Raw genomic sequence first — 19,929 nt, forward strand, 5'->3', positions numbered from 1 at the left:
CCCATGGACGAAAGCCCGGCCACCAGGCGCTCGCTCACGTGCCCCAACCCCAGGCCTGGCTCCAGGGTGGGACCCCGGTAACCCTCCGGGCCGGGTACTCCGACTCTTCGTTTTAACCACCATGAAAGATCCTTCGAACCGTTCTTTGTCTCACCCTTCACCTAAGACCAATTTGTCATGGGAGACCCTACCAGGGGCACTAAGTGCCCCAGACAACATAGCTCCTAGGCTCATTAGGGCACTCAAACTCCTCCACCACGATAAGGTGACGGTTCAAGGAGGAGAATAATTCTACTCAAAATATAAAACTAATATATGCGACAGATTACATGCAAAGTTAAATATTTCAAGCCTTTGTTTTTTATAATTGTGATGATCATGGACCTGCAATGGACTGGCTCTCTGTCCAGGGTGTACCCCGCCTGAATGTCCGTTGACCGCTGGAGAAGGGCACCAAATCCCCACCCCCCCCCACCCCCGTGACCCTGCGTGGACAAAGCAGGTTCAGAAAATGGATGGATGGATGATCATGGATTACAGCTTAATGAAAACCCCACATTCAAAATCTTAGACAATTAGAATGTCATGAAAAGGTTCAATATTCTAAACCCAAACCTAAAACACCTGCAAATACTTCCAAAACCTTCTAATAGTCTCTCAGTCTAAGTTGAATTGCTGAAATAAACAATGTTTTGCTCCATTTTTGGATGTTTCTAGTTTCACCTGTATAAACTAAACAGAGGCCAGGGGTGGTTCTAGACTAAAATTAGAGGGGGGCAGGCTGGGCCACCTTGTGTGTTAGAGAGGCACCTTTATAAGAAAGCACTACAAAATATTTGCATTATGCATTTCACATTTTTGTAAGTAATAACAACAAAATAATAACAGCAAGCTTTAATTTAGTTTCAAAATATAATGTTATAGCAAAAACTGCACCATCTGGGTTATTTATCTCAACGACAACATGAAAAAAAAAATTGTTTTAGAAGCTCTTTTCTATTTCAGATAAATGCATTCACATGCTTTGGTTCTACATCTAGCGTTAGGCTAAATTATAATAAAAATAATCTGTGTTTATAAATTCCTAGGATCCACTCTCACCAGAGGGGCTTGCTGTCGGGGGGGGGGGGGGGGGGGGGGGGCAGTGGTCCACTCTGGACCCCTCCTAGAACCACCCCTGACAGAAGCATAAGAAACATGACTAAACATACAAATTGTTTTAATTCAAGACCTGAAAACAAATGTATCAATTAGATTTTCCACAGATACTTGTGACTCCAAAATGAAAGACGATTGTTTTGCCACACTGTAAAAGAAAAAAAAAAGTCCAGTGAACTTAAAAAAGTAAAGCAACCAGTTGCAATACAATTTTAAGTTCAGTCAACTTTTTAGGTGCTTGTTTGTGCTGTTTTTTCTGTATTAACATTTTGCAAGTTAAAACTTTCAATTGACTTAAAACATTAAACTCTCCAAACAAATTGCCAGTTGGATTTTTAACAGTGCACTTTTAGCAGTTCCACACTATGATATTTTTTCAGCTCTGACCAAGCTGAATTAATTTAAAGTAAAACAAAAACAAATAACACCCCTGAATATTCTAAACGGTCCCTTTATTGACGTTAAAAACTGCTTTTTCTTTGCTTGAGTTCTTAGTAAAGTTCTGATTGAACAGATGTTGCTTTGCACGAAAATTAGGCAAATCCTGGGCAAGGGTTTGTATTCTGTCAGCAGCTGACATGGAAAATAAAGAAATCCATTTACCACTAAAAAATGAACAGACAGGGACAGAATAGTGTTGAGAGGCAGACCATCATTGATGTTTTAGTAGGAGAATTTTGGAGGGATCGTTCGGCAAAAATATTTTTGCTAACGTGGAAAATCAGCTCAGATTTGGTCTTGTAGCCTAAATAAACACAAACACAGATTTTCTTTTTTTTACCAGAAATAACACAACCCAAACAAAACTCACTTGCAACTGAATAATACAAAAATGCTAATTTTAAGCCACAACCTTTACATTTGTCTTCCAAGCCACTTGGATTACACGTTTGTTTACTTCTAATTGTTTGAACAGCAGAAAATGGTTTCTGTTTTTACCACTATGGGGCTTTAATGAAGCACAAACACAAGCAAGACCGAGACAGTCTGTCAGTAATTCAAAGAACAATTTATTATCCTCTGGCTATGGATGAACAGCAGTAAAAAAGGAAAAGGAGGAAGTGCACCCGCCTGCCAACCATCTCAAACAGCAGGACACGTTCATCCCGCCAGACAATCCGCCATCACAGCAACTGTTGCCACCGCGCTGAGCTGCCAGCCTACGTTTGATTTGTATGCATTCTGGACGTGATTAGCGTCAGCAAGAATTGTGAGGCAAGGACGGCTCTTACAGTTTGTGCAATTAACCTCTTCACTTGCACATCTCCCACTTGAAAAATTACAACTAGTGACAGGTTCCTGTCAACAACCTGCAGCAATCCCACTCTAATGAGCGACACGAAGAGTAAACACGACGACGGCGTTAAGGCCGTCCCCACCACCGTGCTTCTGAAACCGTCCGCAGACACGATATATCTCATTCAGCACAATGACGAGAGCCTCGCTGCTGCAGTGGAGACATCTGGAGAAAGATAGACCCAAACTGTTATGACTGTGTGCAGAAGCAAAGGGACGATTTATACAATATAAGGTGTGAGTGATGAGTTAAACAAAGGACGGTTTTTTCAAAACACTTTTGGCATTCTGGGATGGATAATAAAAAAGCTTTAGATGCAGTTAAATTTAACTGCATCCAGAATCATTTTGTTAAGGAGTTAAGTGCTCATCCCGCAATTGAAAGGTTGCAGGTTCAAGCCCCGCTCAGTTTGTCACTGTCATTGTGTCCTTGGGCAAGACACTTAACCCTGCTAACCTACTGGTGGTGGTCGGAGGGACCGGTGGCGCCAGTGTACGGCAGCCTCGCCTCTGTCAGTGCGCCCCTTGGCAGCTGTGGCTACATTGTAGCTCATCCCCACCAGGGTTTGAATGCGTGTGTGAATGTGTGTGTGAATGGGTGAATAACTGATTGTGTTGTAAAGCGCTTTGGGGGGTTCCAGGATTCTAGAAGACGCTATATCAAATACAGGCCATTTACTATTTAAAAATAAGTTCACTTCATAAGGAACACCTTAGTTATAGGTTGGACCCTCCTTTTTTTTCAGAACCCTCTTAGTTCTTCATTTCATAAATACAACAAGGTTTTGGAAATGTTACTCATAGGTCCAGAATTGCCATGAAAGCATTAAACTGTTTCAGGCCCTGTCCACACATAGCCGGGGATCTGCCAAAACTTAGATATTTTTCTATGTTTTGGCCTGAGAGTTTTTTCACACGAAAACGGATCTTTTTAAAAACTCCGGCCAAAGTGAAGATCTGCGTTTTCTCCGTTTTGGGTGTCTGCGTGTGGACAGACAAAACCGGAGTTTTAAGGTCCGCAACGTCACTTTCCGCGACAAAAAAATGCTGACATCACGTGTGCGACCTGTGTTTACACTAGCCGACAGCATGGATGCCCTCAGAGCTGCGCTCGCTTTATCAATTGTCCAAGCGCTTTTTGCTTGTTTGTTTTTGCAAGTGGAATTACTGCTTCTTGCGGAAGACCACAGACGAAGGACGAGGTTAAGAACGGGGGAAGTACTGCCGCCTACAGGTCTGGCATGTCCTTAACAACGTATTTATCCGGGTACGTGTGGACAGTTTCTTTTTTTTAAACGAGGTGGTGTGGATGCAAGTTTTTGGAGGGGCGGATATTCGTTAAAAAAAACGGCTGCGTGTGGACTAGGCCTCATTCATGGTGTGAATCGCTCCTTCGACCACCTCCCAAAGGTTCAAAACTGGATTGAAATCTGTTGAGGAGGCTTTTGGAGTCTAGTGAACTCATCATTTTACTTTTTTTGTTGTTCAGCACTTTGGCCAATCTTTCTTTGTTTTTAAATGTGCTATACAAATAAAGCTGATGGGTCAGTCGGTCGGTCGGTTGATCATCATGTTCAAGAAACCAGTTTGAGAAGGTCTGATATTTGTGACTTGGTTAGTTACCCTGCTGGGAGAAGCCATCCGAAGATGGGTCCACTGGGGCCATAAAGGGAAGAACATGGTTGAACAAATTAGACATTTTTCTAAAAACAAAAATACGCTGCGCATGGAACCTCTGTTGGTTCTTATAGTTGTTGCTACAAATATATCATGGCATTTTTATAACGAAGCCAGGTGAAGACACTTCACCTATCCACTACAGTCCTTTTTGAATTTTGATCTATTGAAAACAAACTAGGAGATATTTTAGATGAAAGCAGATGAAAAGATTTAACTGAACATGTGTCTGTCACGTTAAACCTGAATGGTAAATCATCCTTTTATCACCGTTTTAAATTTGTTGTCCAATCTGTTGACTAAAGTGTTTGTCAGAACAGCGTTCCCTGTAAGCCATCAAATTACATCAACTAAATTACTTCACCAATAAAAGGTCACTGAAAGACTTTGGCTGAAATCCCAACGAGGCATTTCCAGTTTAAAGGTACCATATGTAATAAAATAAGGTAATTTCCACGTGTTTTTATGGCCAACTTGCCAACAGATTGCAATGCATCTTTAATGAGACCTTGTGACCTTCTCATGTCTCTGACAGGCTGTGATGATGTCACATTTATGCTTGCATTTTGATTAACACCCCCCCCCCCCACACACACACACACACACACACACACACACACACCACCATTAACTTTGGCTCCAACTTTCATCAAGGTTAAGCTTAATGTTCACTTATTTTCTGCTTTGAAAGAAGATTTTCTCTGATTTAAAGGTGTCCTAGAATTCCAAAACACGTTTGTTGAACGTTGGCAGCCTGGGGTGTCTGATGTAGCATCCCAAAAGTGTGTGCCGAGTCTAACCTGCTTTAGTAAAGTTGTAATGGCCACAAAGAAATGTTTAGTCCTGAGAAAAGCTGGTATAGCACGTCAGGGCCATAAAGGGTCCCAATCACCTTCAGGGTCAGCAAAACATAAAAGCTGGTAGTTGTAATGCTAACCGCAGACAAACCTAAGCTAAAATTAGCCTGAGAGGAATGTTGGAGCACCGCTCGTATTCCCGGATGTACTGGGAATATCCAGACTTTGAATGACTGCCAGATAGATCCATAGCTTGCAGTCTCGTCTAAAATTTAAATAAAAGGTAAATAACCAAATGGGAAAAACTGGGTTGACATCAAGAAGAGCAAAAAAGATTTAAAAGTAAAAACCTTTAAAGATCAGTGTTTTGTTATGTTTTGGGCTACGGAGCAGCCCGGTGGTGTGGGGAGACTCGGCTGTTGTCGACCAGGTGGTTGCTGCTGCTGGGAGCCAGCTGACAAGGTGGCTGCTTTACCTTACCTCACACAAAGAGCCGTTGATCCTGAAGAAATGTCTTCAGACAGAATCCTTTAAAGGGTGTTTTCCATCATGGCTACACAACTGTCAGACAGGGTAGGAACCCTTTAACGAAAGAAAAAGGTCAGCAAAACATCAAATCATTAACCTGACAGTAAAGCCCTGAAAACCTGGTCAGCAAAGAAGGACGTCACACCGATCGCTTACTTTTTTGTTCAGTTTGAACAACCCTTTCTTAATGAATATTCATTGCACATTAACTCTAACATCAGTATTCTGCAAGCATATAAAGCAGCGTTTCAAAACAAAGCCTTTATGTAAATCAGCGGTTATCTACAAGCAATCTGGACCGAGGGACGGCGCAGCACTTTAAAAACAAGGTTAGTGCACGAAGTGGAAGCTCTCTTTCTGTGACAAGGTCAGTGCACCGTATACGGACCAATAGGATCAGACTATAAACACCTGAATCACATCCTGTCGTGAATGCATACTTATTTTTTTTTAAACATGGACTTCTCCTTTCTTCCATAAAAAGGATAACACTGCCAGCTGACTGTCACACAGCATCACTGGTGTGTGTGCATCTTTACCACCTAAACACTCATTAAGGTGGCAGCTTACAGGCTGTTTGAACTCATGACCCACATCCTGCTCCTCATTATGGTGCAAACCAGACCGGCTGCAGATGATTCAGGAAGTTCACTAAGGAGATGATTCACCGTCGCGTTTAAATCAGTGTCTTACATTATGAGTTGTGCATCATCCAGGCTACATTAATGCTACTTCTAATGCTGATGCTTTCCAGATCCAGTTCTGCTCTAATGGTTTAAAAAAACAAACAAATGTCTTTTTTAATTTTATTTTGCTTCCTGTGGATTTAGTTTACTTTAACAGCATGTTGTGGCATTGGTAGAATTTAAGATAAGCAATAAAACTTTAAGGTTTAATGCATTCTGGGTAGTTTTTTTCTGGGTTTTTTTTTTTTTTTTTTTGGAGGGAAAATTTCCATCGTTACGGCCTCCCCGAAGCCTAACCAGACATTGTGTGCATGAGGCGAACATGCTTCTGATAATTTAAGGACTTTTCTCCATGCCAGCTTGTTGTAATTACTGGGAATAAGTGGCAGCATGTGGTCAGGTTTATGACTCTTCTTCAAAGAGCAAGCGTGGTTCAGACAGACTAATCTGTGTGACTGCAGAGCAGTAAATCCCAAACTGAGCAACTACAACCACTTACAGTGAGTGTGGTGCAACGTGGTTCAAAAAGCCCGCTTCTCTCATAAAATATGTCCAAAGCCAAACAGGGTTTGTCTCCAAATACGATGGAAAAAAATTAATTAAAAACGCCATGAAGGAACTTTTAAGATGTTTGAAGTCTTTAAACCTGACATATATTACAATCCGTATTAGAATTGGGAGGAAAGTTATTCTAAATGAGGCTAAACCAAGAATGTGATGGACAACAAAGGATACTGGAAAAAACTAGCAGAGCTCTGGTGTAAATAAAGGGTCAAAGCTGGTGAGAGGGTAGTGGGGGGAGTCTTGACTTCTCAGTGAACTCATTTTTATTCTCACACAACAGCCTGCACCCTGCTAATGATGAGAGCCCTGAGGCAAGTGAGCCGGGACAAACAGAGCTCAGGCTGCAGCCACCAAACATCTGCAGCAGCCTCGGACAAATGTTTCCACTCAGACGCTGAGAACAGCCAGGTTTCAGGCCCCACACTCCACCCAGTTAACAAAAAAATATCACTTTTCAGTGAGTTTTAGCATTTTTATAAAATCTGATTAGATTTTTGCCTTTTAGAGTCAAATCTGAGTCAAACCCTGCTCATGCAATGACTGGAAAAGTGCCAAAACCTACCAACCCAGAAAGCAGAAGTCACCCATAGAATTTGATTTGAAACACGATGACCAGATGGTCCTACCAGTCAACCAAATGAACCTCCTGAGCTTTTGATCAAAAGAGAATTAGCAAGGAGAAGACAAGATGTTGTTGCACAGCAGGCTTCAGCTTCATGCTGAATAGGAGCTCTCAATTACAGAGTTTTAATCAGCAGGACTACAGAGGTCATACTGAGCAGAGACGTTCTGAGATGTTTTTTCTCCAAAAAAAACTTCAGCAATTAACCTCCACTTAAGCTAAATTGTTGAAAAATGCTTCAGTTAATATTTTAAACAAAAAAAAGAAAGATTTTGTGAAAGTTTGGGATGACAAAAGAAACACTTTATACATTTTTTATAAGATGAGAGATCTGAGCCGGAAGGCAAAGCTCTCGATTTACCGGCTGATCAACACTCTAACCCTCACCTATGGTCACGAGCTGTGGGTAGGGACCAAAAGAATGAGATCATGGATACAAACGGCCAAAATTAGTATTCTTCGCAGGGTGTCTGGGCTCTCCCTTAGAGATAGGGTGAGAAGCTCTGTCTTCTGGGAGGGGCTCGTAGTAGATCCGCTGCTCGTCCACATCAAGAGGAGCCAGTTGGAATGGCTCGGTCATCTAGATGGGATGCCTCGTCCAACTGAGAGGAGACCTAAAGGAAGACACAGGGCATGCTGGAGGGACTCTGTCTCTCAGCTGGCCAGGGAACACCTTGGGATTCCCCCGGTGGAGTTGGCCCAAGTGGCTGGGCAGAGGAGAGTCTGGGTCTCTCTGTTTAGGCTACCGCCCCCCATGACCTGACCCCGGATAAGCGGATGGAACATCCTCAGCAATAAAAACATGCTCGACTTTAATATTAGATCACGTATTTTAGGTCATTTCCCCACTCGAAAAGGATAAATCTCCCAGGGCTTTTTCAATGCCTTCTTTTTGAGTGAATATATTGTATTTGACAGCTAGTAGCAGATTCTAGACCCATACCGGTACATACCGGTCCATAATAGCCAGACCTGACCGTTCCAGACCAGGCGATGGAAAAGAGCTATTAGTAGTAGGTGAAAACAGTTTAAAACAAACATTAGGGAACAATAAATGTGTATAAAACTGCTGTACTCAAGTTATTCAAGTGCTAATTTTAGCAGCAATTAGTGAAAACACAGTTACAATAATCTGCAGTATTATTTAGTTTGTAATACCTTAAAAATCCTGACTTTGGCAAATAGTCGAAATTTTGTAATCCAGTCAGCAGGGCTCCCTAAACGGCTTCAACCTCAGCTGTTTAATAAAAGATAAAAACTCTTTTATGAATATAAATGTTTAAACAGGTTAAAAATGCCAAACATTGAATCACCAGTAAGAAGAAACATTTTATTCACAGGTACAGTAAAAGTAAACACAAGCTGCCATATGGTACATTTTTACACAAGGTTTGAAAATCCTATACAAACAAAAAAACAAAGATATTAAAAAATATGTGTTTTGATATGAAACATGACCTTACATAGAATCATTTCTAGGAAAAAAAAGGTCTCGGTTTGGTAATAATCATTCAGTTTATGAGTCTAGTCCTAAGTCAGTGAAAACTTAAATTATTGTAAAAAATTAGAATGGTAGAAATGGGAGTAGAAAGCATCCGTAAAAATGATTTAAAAAGCTCATGCAGCATCTTCAGAGAGGGCCTGAGAGAGAGAACGTCTTTGTGAAAAAGAAACGCGAAGCAAAATCCGCCATAGAGATAGAAACAGAACAAAGTGAGATAGATCATAGCCAGTGGTTTGGTTTTTTTGTTTATTTTCAGGAAAAATCATTTTCACCAGTCGTCTTTGTTCTCTCTGTCCGCCGTTTGATTCATCGGCACATTCTAGCAGCTTCAGAGCTCAGATCCTGATTGATTTAGCTTGTCTTTCTTTTTTCTCCGAGTCCTTTCATGAAGAACTAATCTTTCGGATACAAAATCAATTTTGACTGCCCAAGTTGGGGATAAAAGAAGCTCGTATTTAGGTCTCAAATGAGATACTATGTAAGTAGTTGCTGTAAAATGTACTGGAATGCATAGAACGGAGGTTTGGCAGCACAGGAAGGTACTAAGAAGAGGCTGTTTCCTTGTGTTCACCCCTTTAATTGTAACCACCATACTTTTGTCACAGGTGAATAAAAATGTAAAAATCTCTCAGGGTTGCATGACGACTTACTGAGGCACCAGAAGAATGGCTGAATCATAAATAATCCATCTCACTGCCCCGCTGATTGTTTTGGCTTCATCTCTTGTTTCTAGCGAGATGACCACAGGGGCAACGTCACATCTCCTCCACCTCCACTCGTCCACAGAGACACGTTTTGACCAAGGCAACTAGAGGGAAACATTTTCATTCCACCCTGCAAACTTTTACAGGCCAGCTAGCAGGAGAAGAACGTTAACAGTAAATGCATCTGGATGAAATAAAGTCCAGTTTCAAAAATCGAACCAACGGCATAACCAGAGATGTAACTTAAGGCGCAAGAGGCTGAATGGACATGGATAAAATGCTGCTTGAGGTTTGAAACAAGAGAAAAGGCAAACGTCTGGGAGCGTAACAACATTAGCTTATTGCTAATTCTCTTTTTTCTTTATTTTAATCCCCCCTCAAATGACTAAATGTACACACCACACATTCATTTAAATACAATATACAAGGCAGTATAAAATATTTGTTTTAAAAGCATCGTGTTCAGGTTATGCCCGCATCGTAAGAAAAATAACGAGTCAAACTAAATCATAAGAAAGGCACTTCCAGGTGTTTTTCATTGACTTTTCAGTAAGTGATAGCCACTGTGCTGCCATGACGACAGCAGCATTTGTGCTCACGCTTCATTTCTCTGCTCTGTCCTGGAGACAACGAGGCACCGCAGCTCAACAGTGATGTGTTTCTCTGTTTCTAAGTAAAGCTCCACTCGCATCCACATCTCGTTCTCGGTTGTTCTTCTCTCCAGTGGTATCCACAAAATCCTCCTTCTCCCTCCGTCTCTTCTCACTTCCTCTTCTCGACTTTCTGTCGTCCTCAGACCTCAACTTCACGCAGTCCCTCTGCAGGGCAGCATGTCGACGGCATGCTGATGTCGAAACAGGTCACCATCATGACATGGGACTTGCACAAGTTGACGCAAAACTCCAGCTCCTCTGTGGCCTGCGCCAGCGCCTCCAGGTACTCCGGAGACTCTTTGTCCAAATCCCGATCCACCTCAACTGTTGGAATAACCACAATTTATCATTAAATTAGCCAAAATATTGTTACATTTTTTAAAAATCTATTTTTGCTTACACTCTCCCATCCACTTATTAGGATCCATCATCAGCCGGGTCTTTGTGTCCTCCAGCTCCTCTAACAACACTTGATGCTTCGCCCTCAGTTCCCTCACTTGCTGTTGCCGTCTCTCCAGAATCTTCAACTTACTATTAAAATACAGCAGACCCTGAAAGAACAGGAAGAGCAGCTTAAACAAGAAGCCAAGAGAACTCATAGACCAGAAAATCTACTGTACATTGCACATTTTGCTACAGCAGGGGTGGGCAATCCTAGTCCTCGAGGGCTGCTATCCAGCAGGTTTTAGTTGTTTCTCTGCTTTAACATGCCTGGTTTGGATCTACTGGTGATTAACAGGCTGCTGCAGAGCCTAATGAGCTGCTGAACAGGTGATTCATCCAAAAATCGGGTGTGTTGGAGCAGGTAAACAGCTAAAACCTGCTGGATGGCGGCCCTCGAGGACCTGGAACGCCCGACCCTGCTCCAAGGTGACCATATGCAATCAAATCAAAACAATCATTTTAATTATGGGTCAAAAATGATGGAAAATCTGCTCACCTTGTCAACATCCTGGAATGGTTGCTGGAGATAAAAACAGGAAGCAAGTTATCGTACAGTTTCTAAAAACGTGCAGTACTCTCATTGGTAGGTGACTAACGTTTTACACATAAATGGTGCAAATAGGATTTTAACATTATCACAGAGAAATTCAGTAAAAATAGCTGTTCATTATTTCTTGCTCAGGCTATGATGACTTTTTTAATAAACCTGGAGAAATTCTGGCTGATTTGAAGCATTTTTTGTCAAATCCATTTTGGCAGAGATCAAAAAAATGAAAGCAGTGGGGGGTAACCGTGGTGAGTGCTGGTGGTGAGAACGTTTGTGAAATCTGAATTCATCAGAGTCACCATCTGATTTTTTCGTGCATACCTTAGCTTCACCACCCCAAAGCTCAGTTATCGCTCAAACCCAAATCGGTTAACCGTCATCAGTGATTGCCATCTGAACTGTAGGCATTTATCAGAAGCGTTGCCCAAATACCAAGCCCTGGGAGCCTGGACACAAACATTTTAACACCAGGATTTGCCGCTGAGCTGTCTGAAGGTCAGACGCTGGGACGTAATTTTGGGGGGGGACGGGTGGGACATGTCCCCCCCACTTTTTCAAAAGGCAGTTTTGGTCCCCTGCACTTTTTTCCATCCAAAAACAATGTTACGCTCCATTAAATGGATTTGGTTGAGCACTAGGACCGAAACGGAAACCGGTTTACTATTAGACCCGCCCAAAAGCTAATCTATTGGCTCTGCTGATACTTGCTAACGTATTATTGGCTGTTGCTGCTGTCACTCAAGTTGTAAACAGTCAGAACGTGCTCACGTTGTTTTGCTAGTTTGGAGCCGCTAGGGAACACCGGTACTGAGTCACATCGTCAACTAGACGCTGTGTAATATCAGAGCTCAGCTCAGCTTCCATTACATAACATTTGAATAAGTGTTCATTTGTGAGTCTTTGGTAGTTAGGCGCAGCCAGGAGGCAGCATGTCAAGAAACGAAAGTGGATATAAGAGACTTCTTTCAAAGTCAAAACGTAAGTTGGAACATGTGACACCCCTGCATTAAGCTCAGACTCACCTCCTCCTTCACAAACATACTCAAAACTAACTTTTACAAACTCATCTCCTCCACATAACTGACTCCTCAGACACAATTTATTCGTATTATTATAATTATTTTTTTTTATTATTACTATTATCATCATAATTATTATTACTACTAGTAGTAGTAGTAGAAGTGTAACTTCAAAACTTTTATCATTTAACTTTATTGTAAACTTATCTATTGCAATGCATATTTTCACATTAAAAAGCTCTGAAAAATGAACAGTATCATCATCGTCAACAGATTTTTTTAAGCTTAATGTCAAAGATGTACACTTTTCATTAGATTTATCTTATTTTTTCCATTTTTTTGTGTGTTGAAATGCAACAACTGTTTAAACACTTTTAAGGGAAAAACATATTTAATATGTTTTTATACACTCAAATGTTAGGGTGATGATCATGTGTAAAACATTAGTTCAGCATGTCCTCTAACACAGCAAATGAACAAACGGCCAGATCTCAGGAGGACCGTTTATGTATAAATAATTTTTATACTTTTGACTAGGCCTGGGAAAGTAACACATTTTGCTGGACGATATTTTGTCCAACAAATTGTTGATGATAAACGATATTGTCAACATTATCTAGACCAAAATAACCACTAATATAATGTTAATATATCATAATAATGCAAGTACACCCTTTAAAATGCAACAAAGAAACCTTCATTTAACATTGAAATGTCCAGAACCAGAACTTCTAAATGAATAAAAATAGCAAACAAAAATTAAATAAAAAAGGAATCTCACTCCCTGTTAGAAAATGTTGCACCAAAAACAATAAAAAAAGACCCAAAACAATAAATACAATGGCCTATCCATTGTCAACAGCCAAAACTGCACTTCAATAAGGATGGAAAAATTATTGAGATGGGCACGTGACGTGTCAAGGGGTCTTTACATAACACCCCCCACCCCAAATCCGCACAAGCCTGCTGTGTCCCCCCCACTTCTGAAATCAAAATTTCGTCCCTGGTCAGACGTCTGAGACAAACTATTCTTGTCCTGATCTCTAAAAAGAAACTGGGAAGGATGGGTAGAAGAAATTCCCACAACATACCCTAAATCCTTGTGACACATCTTCATCATGTATGGGATTAAAGCTCCACTCTCAAAATATTTTCTAGGATTAGCAGTTGGGAGTCACAAAACCACCATGGAGACGTGACATCATCAGAAACAAGTTCAGCAAAACAGTCAAAACCCGTCTGGTCTGACCCTCTGCTCACCTCTGTGGTTTCCTCCAGACGCCGTCTTTGGAGTCGTTCCACATCGTCGATCTCATACACCTTGATCTCAAAGGGCTCTTTCAAAGGTCCAGACATTGGAGGCAAGTCCACCCACTGGCCTGCTGTGCCCACCTTCTTCCCCAGGGAGGATGTGTCTGGCAGGGGTGCTGGGATCAACCGTCTTCTCTGGAAGCCTGCAAAGCACGCATGCAGCGTTGTAAGACAAGCTATGATTTGGGAGTGTTCAGAGGAAAAGGAATCCCATGTTGCAATATAAAAAGATGCAAGAAATTACATAAGATGGCCATGCTCTAGTCATTGTACACAAGCAAAAACGCTTTACATGTCTATTACATCAAAACACACAACCTTGCAGAAATGTGAGCTGTTGCTTGTGGATTTTCTTACCATTAGCTCTCTTCTTGGGATATTTGGAGCTCCGTGCTCTGCCTGACGATGACATCCCGCTTTCGCTCATGGAGTCGTGGGCAGAGGAAGCGCTGCCTGTGGCCTCACTGTCTCTGATCATGCTTTCATATCCGCTGCTGCCTCCGCTGTGGTAGAACAGAGCTGTGCGTCCCATAGCTGGAGGCAGCTCCCCACTCAGTACGCTGCTGTTGTCGCTGCCATGGCCACTGCTGTATCGCTGAGGCCGCCTTGGTGCAGTGATTTTACTATATGGCGAAGGCAGCATGGCTGTGGGCAACTTGTCATCACTCACGTTCACGCCACTGTCATTCCCACTGTCTGAATCTCCGGAGCCTCTCCCATGTTTGCCCGACATGGTACCTGTTGCTAGTTCACTCACGCGGCTGTTTGCAGCCCTAATGGCCTGCTTTGTGCCCATGATGGTACCTCTCCCAGGCTTGTTTGTAGCCGGAGCAGTCGTCCGAGGGGCTGATGTTCGACCCGATGGAGGAAGGTTAGCATTGGTATTTTTGGCCACAGGAGGGGCCAAAGATTTTGTTGAAGAGCTGAGGCCCTTGGAGCTATTGGCTGACAGTGAGCGTGCTTTACTTCCATTAACTGCTCCTAATGCCCTGGGATTTACAATAGCTTTTACTGGACCAGATTTACCAATATTTCCACCACTTTGAGTAGACTGGAAGGTAGCTATTGGAGAACTGGACGAATTAGGAATACCGAATCTTGGCATGGGCTTGTTGGATTTGCTACCTAGACTTGCCCCACTGTTCTCCCTACTAAGCACAGCTCTGGAACCCGATAAAGACAGGCTTTCACACTTTTCCAGTGACATCTGACTGCCGTAATGCAGCCCAGAATCTCCTCTAGACCCTTTGGCCTTCAGGCTGGAGGTTACTTTGGCTGTATTGAGGCTGGAGGTTTTTAAATGAACAGAATCTATTTTCTGATGTACTTCAAGCTCATCCTCTGATAAAGCTACCCTTACCCCAGAGGTCCTTCCTGCCTCCCCGTATGCTGACTTTAAGGCACTTTGGGGCAGCAGGATCTTGGTCTTGTGATCAAGACTGGACTTTCTTACTGGAGGGGGAGGTGGAGAGACACAGACAGGTTTAGGGAGATTACTTGCTTTCTGTGAGTTTGCCTTGTTTTTCCCCAGAGAGGAGAATTTAAGGCTTGCCGTAGATGCAGAAACCTCTTGGGTTCCTTTGTGATCTGTGGAGGAATGAATGACAGGCACTGTTCCCAGGGTGGTGGCGCCTCGTCTCAGCTGAGGCATTTTACTGGGTGGATTCTTGGTAGCTGACTTCTCACAGCCATCGACCACTCTCTGGGATGAGGTAGACCCTGGCGCCTTGGGTGGACGAGGTACACTGTTGCCATTGTTGGGTGTTTTGCTGGAAATGATGCCACTAGGGGGATTTCTTAGAAATCTGCTGGTGCTGCTGGAGTCAGAAATCTGAGGTTCTGAGTGGTTGTTGCGTTGCCAGGGATCGTCCTGTTTAGCCTCTTGCCTTGGTGAATCTCTACTGTTGCTGCTACTACTGTGAGAGGTGGATGAGGTAGGTTTAATCCTCCTGGGCAGACTGGAGTGTATAACGGAGGGGCCCTGTGGAGGTGGCGAGGAGCTCAATGAGTGGGCTTTAGTAAATTTCGATGTGAATCTAAGAGATCCTTTTGTTGATTCAGGTGATGGGGGACACTTTGACAGTGATAATTTGCTTGAAGCAGTACTGTCACTGTCCTGTTCAGAAAAACTAAAGCCACTGTCATTTAAGGAGTTCTTGGGGTCTCTTGAGGGCGATGCACAATGAAACACGTCAAAGGGATCAAAATAAAAGGTGCCCTCTGGTCCCACATGTTTGGCCTGTGGAATGAAAACATCTGCAGAATGGACCCCTTCACTTTCCAATGTGCAGACACTGACCTCACTCAACCAAGAACTGATAGAAGAGCCCCTGCTGTCGATACTTTCCATTGCGCCATCTTGAAGAGGTGTGACCACTGCAACGTTAACCTCAGATCCTCCCACAGTTGATGTATACGCATCAAATTCATCATTGATGCTGCTGATAATGCTGACAGGTCGGGAACCAGAAGCCAAAGCCTGAAGCGAGCAGTCACTATTAAAGCTTATAATGCTCGATGGCCTACCTTTATCCACAATACTTCCAATAGACAGCTCTTCTACCACAGTGAACACTAACTCATCTTCTCCATTCAGCTCCACTGGCTGCTGCAGGGTGACCGTAGCTCTAAGGATATCCCGATCCATGCACCGTTCCCTCATGGTTGAACGCACCTGGCAGACCTCCACTGGAGCTCTAAACAAAGGAGAAGTGCAAGGGTCCCTTCTATTCACAGCTTGGTGGCTCATTCCTACTGGTGGCATTCTGGTGCTTGATCTTTCCTCCTTCTCTATATTTACTTTCTGCTGCAAAGGGGGTGGTGCCGGCTTTGGCAGGCCCTTCTTGTTGGGGTAAACCTTTTCCCGTACTACAGGCTCTGAGTTTAGCACAGTGGTTGTTGCCAGATAATTTGTATTAACCTGGTTTTCACAGATCAGGGCCTTCTCACCATCGGCACTAGTTCTGCAAATGTTGAGAACATTTTCTGATGAAGCACTTTCTTCATGTATGCATTGTGTCATTACAGTGTCCAGTTTAGGTTTAATATTAGGGCTGCAGGGCATGGTGACAGGTTTGGGGAAAAGTTTGTTCGACGTGCCCTCTTGGCTGTTGGGAATATTTGCTACAGTCTTTGGTGAATTAGAGCCTTGGCCTTCCTTAGATTTGTCAGTGTTAGGGCTAGCTTGGCTTTTCTTGCCCTCTCCAACAAAAGCAGTGGGTTCTTCACTACCATCTATACACTCCAACCTCTCCTGAAGCTCTGCAAATGTGTTGCATTTAAAAAACTGGTCTCTGTCCAGAGGGCCTTCTTTAGTAGATCTTTTCTTGTTTAAGGAGGGGATGATTGGAACAAAGGCAGGTGGGCCTTCGTTGTCACTCAGCTCCCTATCAGAGATCGCAGCTCCCCCAGGGCCCACATAAATAACGGTGTCACAAGACTGTTCACTGCTCGATGAGTATTCTGGGTCGCTGAGCAGGGCGGGCAAGTCTGGGTCCAGGGCTACGGTCCGAGGGTGAAACGGCCTTAGGTGAGGCGGCCGCCGAACCTTCCCTTCCTCACATGAACTTTCCCCTCCAGAAGAACTGGATGCATACTTCAAAACAAAAAAAGAACAAAATCACATAATGTGTAAGTTTTTTTGCATTTAAAATATCCTAAACAAAACAATACTGTGTGTTAGAATAATGTTGATGGTACGCTTATGTTAAACAGGTTGAGAGTGGCTGCTGTCCTATCAATATGTAACAAAGATATTAGACCCATTTCACTTGTTGTTGCAGTAGTTTCCAGTTGATGTTTTATCAACACAAATAACTGAAGCCTGAATGACTTCTGCCATGTTGTGGAGTAGCTAATACTAGCGATTAGCTACTACTAGCCAAGACATGGTTTGCTCCCTCCTGGACACTAAATCAGCATCATCCTTCCGTGTCATGAGCCAAGATAGGTGAATCCAACTTTCAGTGTAACGTGCAACTGACTGGTCTTTGCAATCCAAGCGTTTCCCCGTCTATTTTCTATCAGTGGCTAATAGGGGTAGAAGACTATTTTCATGTTCAGCCTGCATGCTAAACTAAGGGTTACTGATTATGTTTCAAAACTAACAAGTAAAAAATGGATTCTCAATGACATTTTAAGTATTTGCATTGGGAAATGAGACCGACTGGTTCAAGTTCTACTGATAGCTGCAAACAGATCAGCTGCTTACCAGAGAAGTCTCCCACATCAATTACCTCCTCTTTTACTTTTTAAAAAGAAAACTGTTTTGTGTTTTTCCACTTGTTCATGTTCGATAAAACATAACCATCTTCACTCTGTTAGAACCTCCAACCCTAATATAGTCAATCCTGGGGATATGTATTGGTGAAATTGTGGCGATACGATACGTGTCACGATACAGGGGAGACGATACGATGTATTACAATATATTGCGATACATTCAGTCAGATATTAGCAATTTGTTTGGACTGAATTTATTGTAGGAATATTCAATAAACTGTCCAAATTGGTACTTAAAATGTTTGACATAAGGTATCTGAACCATGACAGAAGGATTTACATTTCAGTGGTGGAAACAAAACCTATTGCCCACTGCTGCCAACTAGTGGTCGGTGTTTGAATTGCACCAAAAGAAAAGAAAATACACAAATGGTTGCATGTAAATTCTTCCAAAAATTAGATACTCAACCTTTGAATATTGATATAATGTCACAGGAAAAAAATATCACAATGTATTGCCATATTGATATTTTCTTACATCCCTAGTAAATCCCCAAAATGTAGTAAAGTTATTGAACTTTCACCAGTTGAAAAACTATGTTTGTTGATATGTATGAACTGTAAGTTTGCCAGTATGCATAGAGAGGTTTTTTGTTTGTTGCATAGATAAACCCAACTGTCATCATCCTGAAATTGCAATGGGCTCCTGTAATTACCCTTTTTACCCCTGATCAGTAAATGTAGCATGTTGTAACTAATGACTGCAATGAGGCTTAACAATATTCATGTGGCCATCCTCCCATTATTTGTAACACCGTGGCTATTTAAATTTATAGTGGAATCATTTTACAATGAAGAATTTATTGTAAAACAATTTTTCATCATGTTAATAGTCCATTTTTATCTAAAGGTTAAAAGTACACATCGATAGCCACATGGAAATGAATGTCGGTAATATAAATTGCTGTATCACAACAGCCTCACCAGCATATAAATACAAGCTGCCATTGCACCTAATTATCTGGAGCATATATTTCTCTAATCCAGGGGACTGCAACGCACCAGCTGTATTGATTTCATGATTATGTGTTGAGGAGCTGAGAAATACTAGTTCTCAATTACCGCGCTAATAATAATAATTCATTTTCAGCATCATTTGTTTACCTAATAGCTTCAAAATCACAGGAGGAACAAAAATGTACAAACTTAAATCACAGTAGCATCAGTTAAGCTGGATGCAAAGTTGCACAAGCATAATAGTCCACAAATAAAAAAACAATTATTCTGCATGAATAAATGACAATTTGTTCTAATAGGTGAAAAATACCTGCATTAGATTCTAAAATCTACCATTTCTACCGCTTGACTTGATGAATGTACCTTTGTTTTCTTCTTCCTCATGCGATGGATACGGGAAGCCAGCTGGATGGTGGTGAGTGAGTCTGCGTAGTTGGCCGGAGAATCCGAAATGTGGGCAATCATGGTGGTTCTGCAGTTGATGTTGCCGAGGGACTCCCTCAACAGCATTGTCAGCTTGCTGTCCCTGAAGGGTGCATTAACATTGCTTTTAGCGAACAACACAGCCTTGCTGTAAAACAACGGTAATGATAGCTGATGTGATTTAGGAAAAGCTGTCCCAATTAGTCTGAGCTGAAAACGCACCCAAATGACTAACCATTTATCCTTTTTGTATTTGAAAACTATAAAATGTTCTCATTTGCCGCCAGAGAAAGCTGTTATCAGAGGCTAATTAAACAGACTAAATAAATAGGCATGCATAAAAGCTTTGGAGGCAAAAGCGCACAAGGAAAAGTAAATAAATGTTGGTTTTCTTACTTATAAGGTACGTGTTTTGCCCCATTTGCCAAAGCCATGATGACGTTTCCCAGTGCGTTCAGGGAAAGACACAAGCCTCCACCGCCGTCTCTGCTCTTACTCAGGACCTTTTCACAGCTCCCCAAGTCAATAAGGTGCAGCCTGCTCCGTCCGCCCGACACTGTACCGACAGCAGAAGAAGAACCAGGTGAGAACAATGCAGACACTCCCACCCTGACTACTTCCTCAGTCAGATGGTGAGAAGTGTGGCACAGCTCAGTGTGAGCTGTCTGCTTTATTTATGAGTAAGCTTATCACACTGAGGTGATTCAAACTGCAACCAGACTGTTCAACTCCCACCAGATGTGTAATTCTCATTAACA

The 19,929-nt window shown here is 42.2% G+C and overlaps 1 protein-coding gene across 3 annotated transcripts in view; it reads right to left on the reverse strand.

Annotated features, from left to right (window-relative positions):
* Positions 1-10,179: 10,179 nt before the first annotated feature.
* The window catches only part of kif26ab (kinesin family member 26Ab), an 80,052-nt gene continuing 70,302 nt past the window's right edge, over positions 10,180-19,929 (reverse strand). For all 3 annotated transcript variants that reach the window (XM_054741596.2, XM_015970103.3, XM_015970105.3), the window contains 7 exons: positions 19,568-19,727; positions 19,112-19,274; positions 13,868-17,105; positions 13,460-13,653; positions 11,130-11,153; positions 10,590-10,740; positions 10,180-10,513 (listed from right to left, as the gene is read on the reverse strand). In XM_054741596.2, coding sequence (XP_054597571.2) covers positions 10,329-10,513; positions 10,590-10,740; positions 11,130-11,153; positions 13,460-13,653; positions 13,868-17,105; positions 19,112-19,274; positions 19,568-19,727 — 4,115 coding nt within the window. In that variant the 3' untranslated portion in view covers positions 10,180-10,328. The remainder of the gene's footprint in view (positions 10,514-10,589; positions 10,741-11,129; positions 11,154-13,459; positions 13,654-13,867; positions 17,106-19,111; positions 19,275-19,567; positions 19,728-19,929) is intronic.

Source organism: Nothobranchius furzeri, chromosome 18, assembly GCF_043380555.1.
Source record: "Nothobranchius furzeri strain GRZ-AD chromosome 18, NfurGRZ-RIMD1, whole genome shotgun sequence".
Lineage (NCBI taxonomy): Eukaryota > Metazoa > Chordata > Actinopteri > Cyprinodontiformes > Nothobranchiidae > Nothobranchius > Nothobranchius furzeri.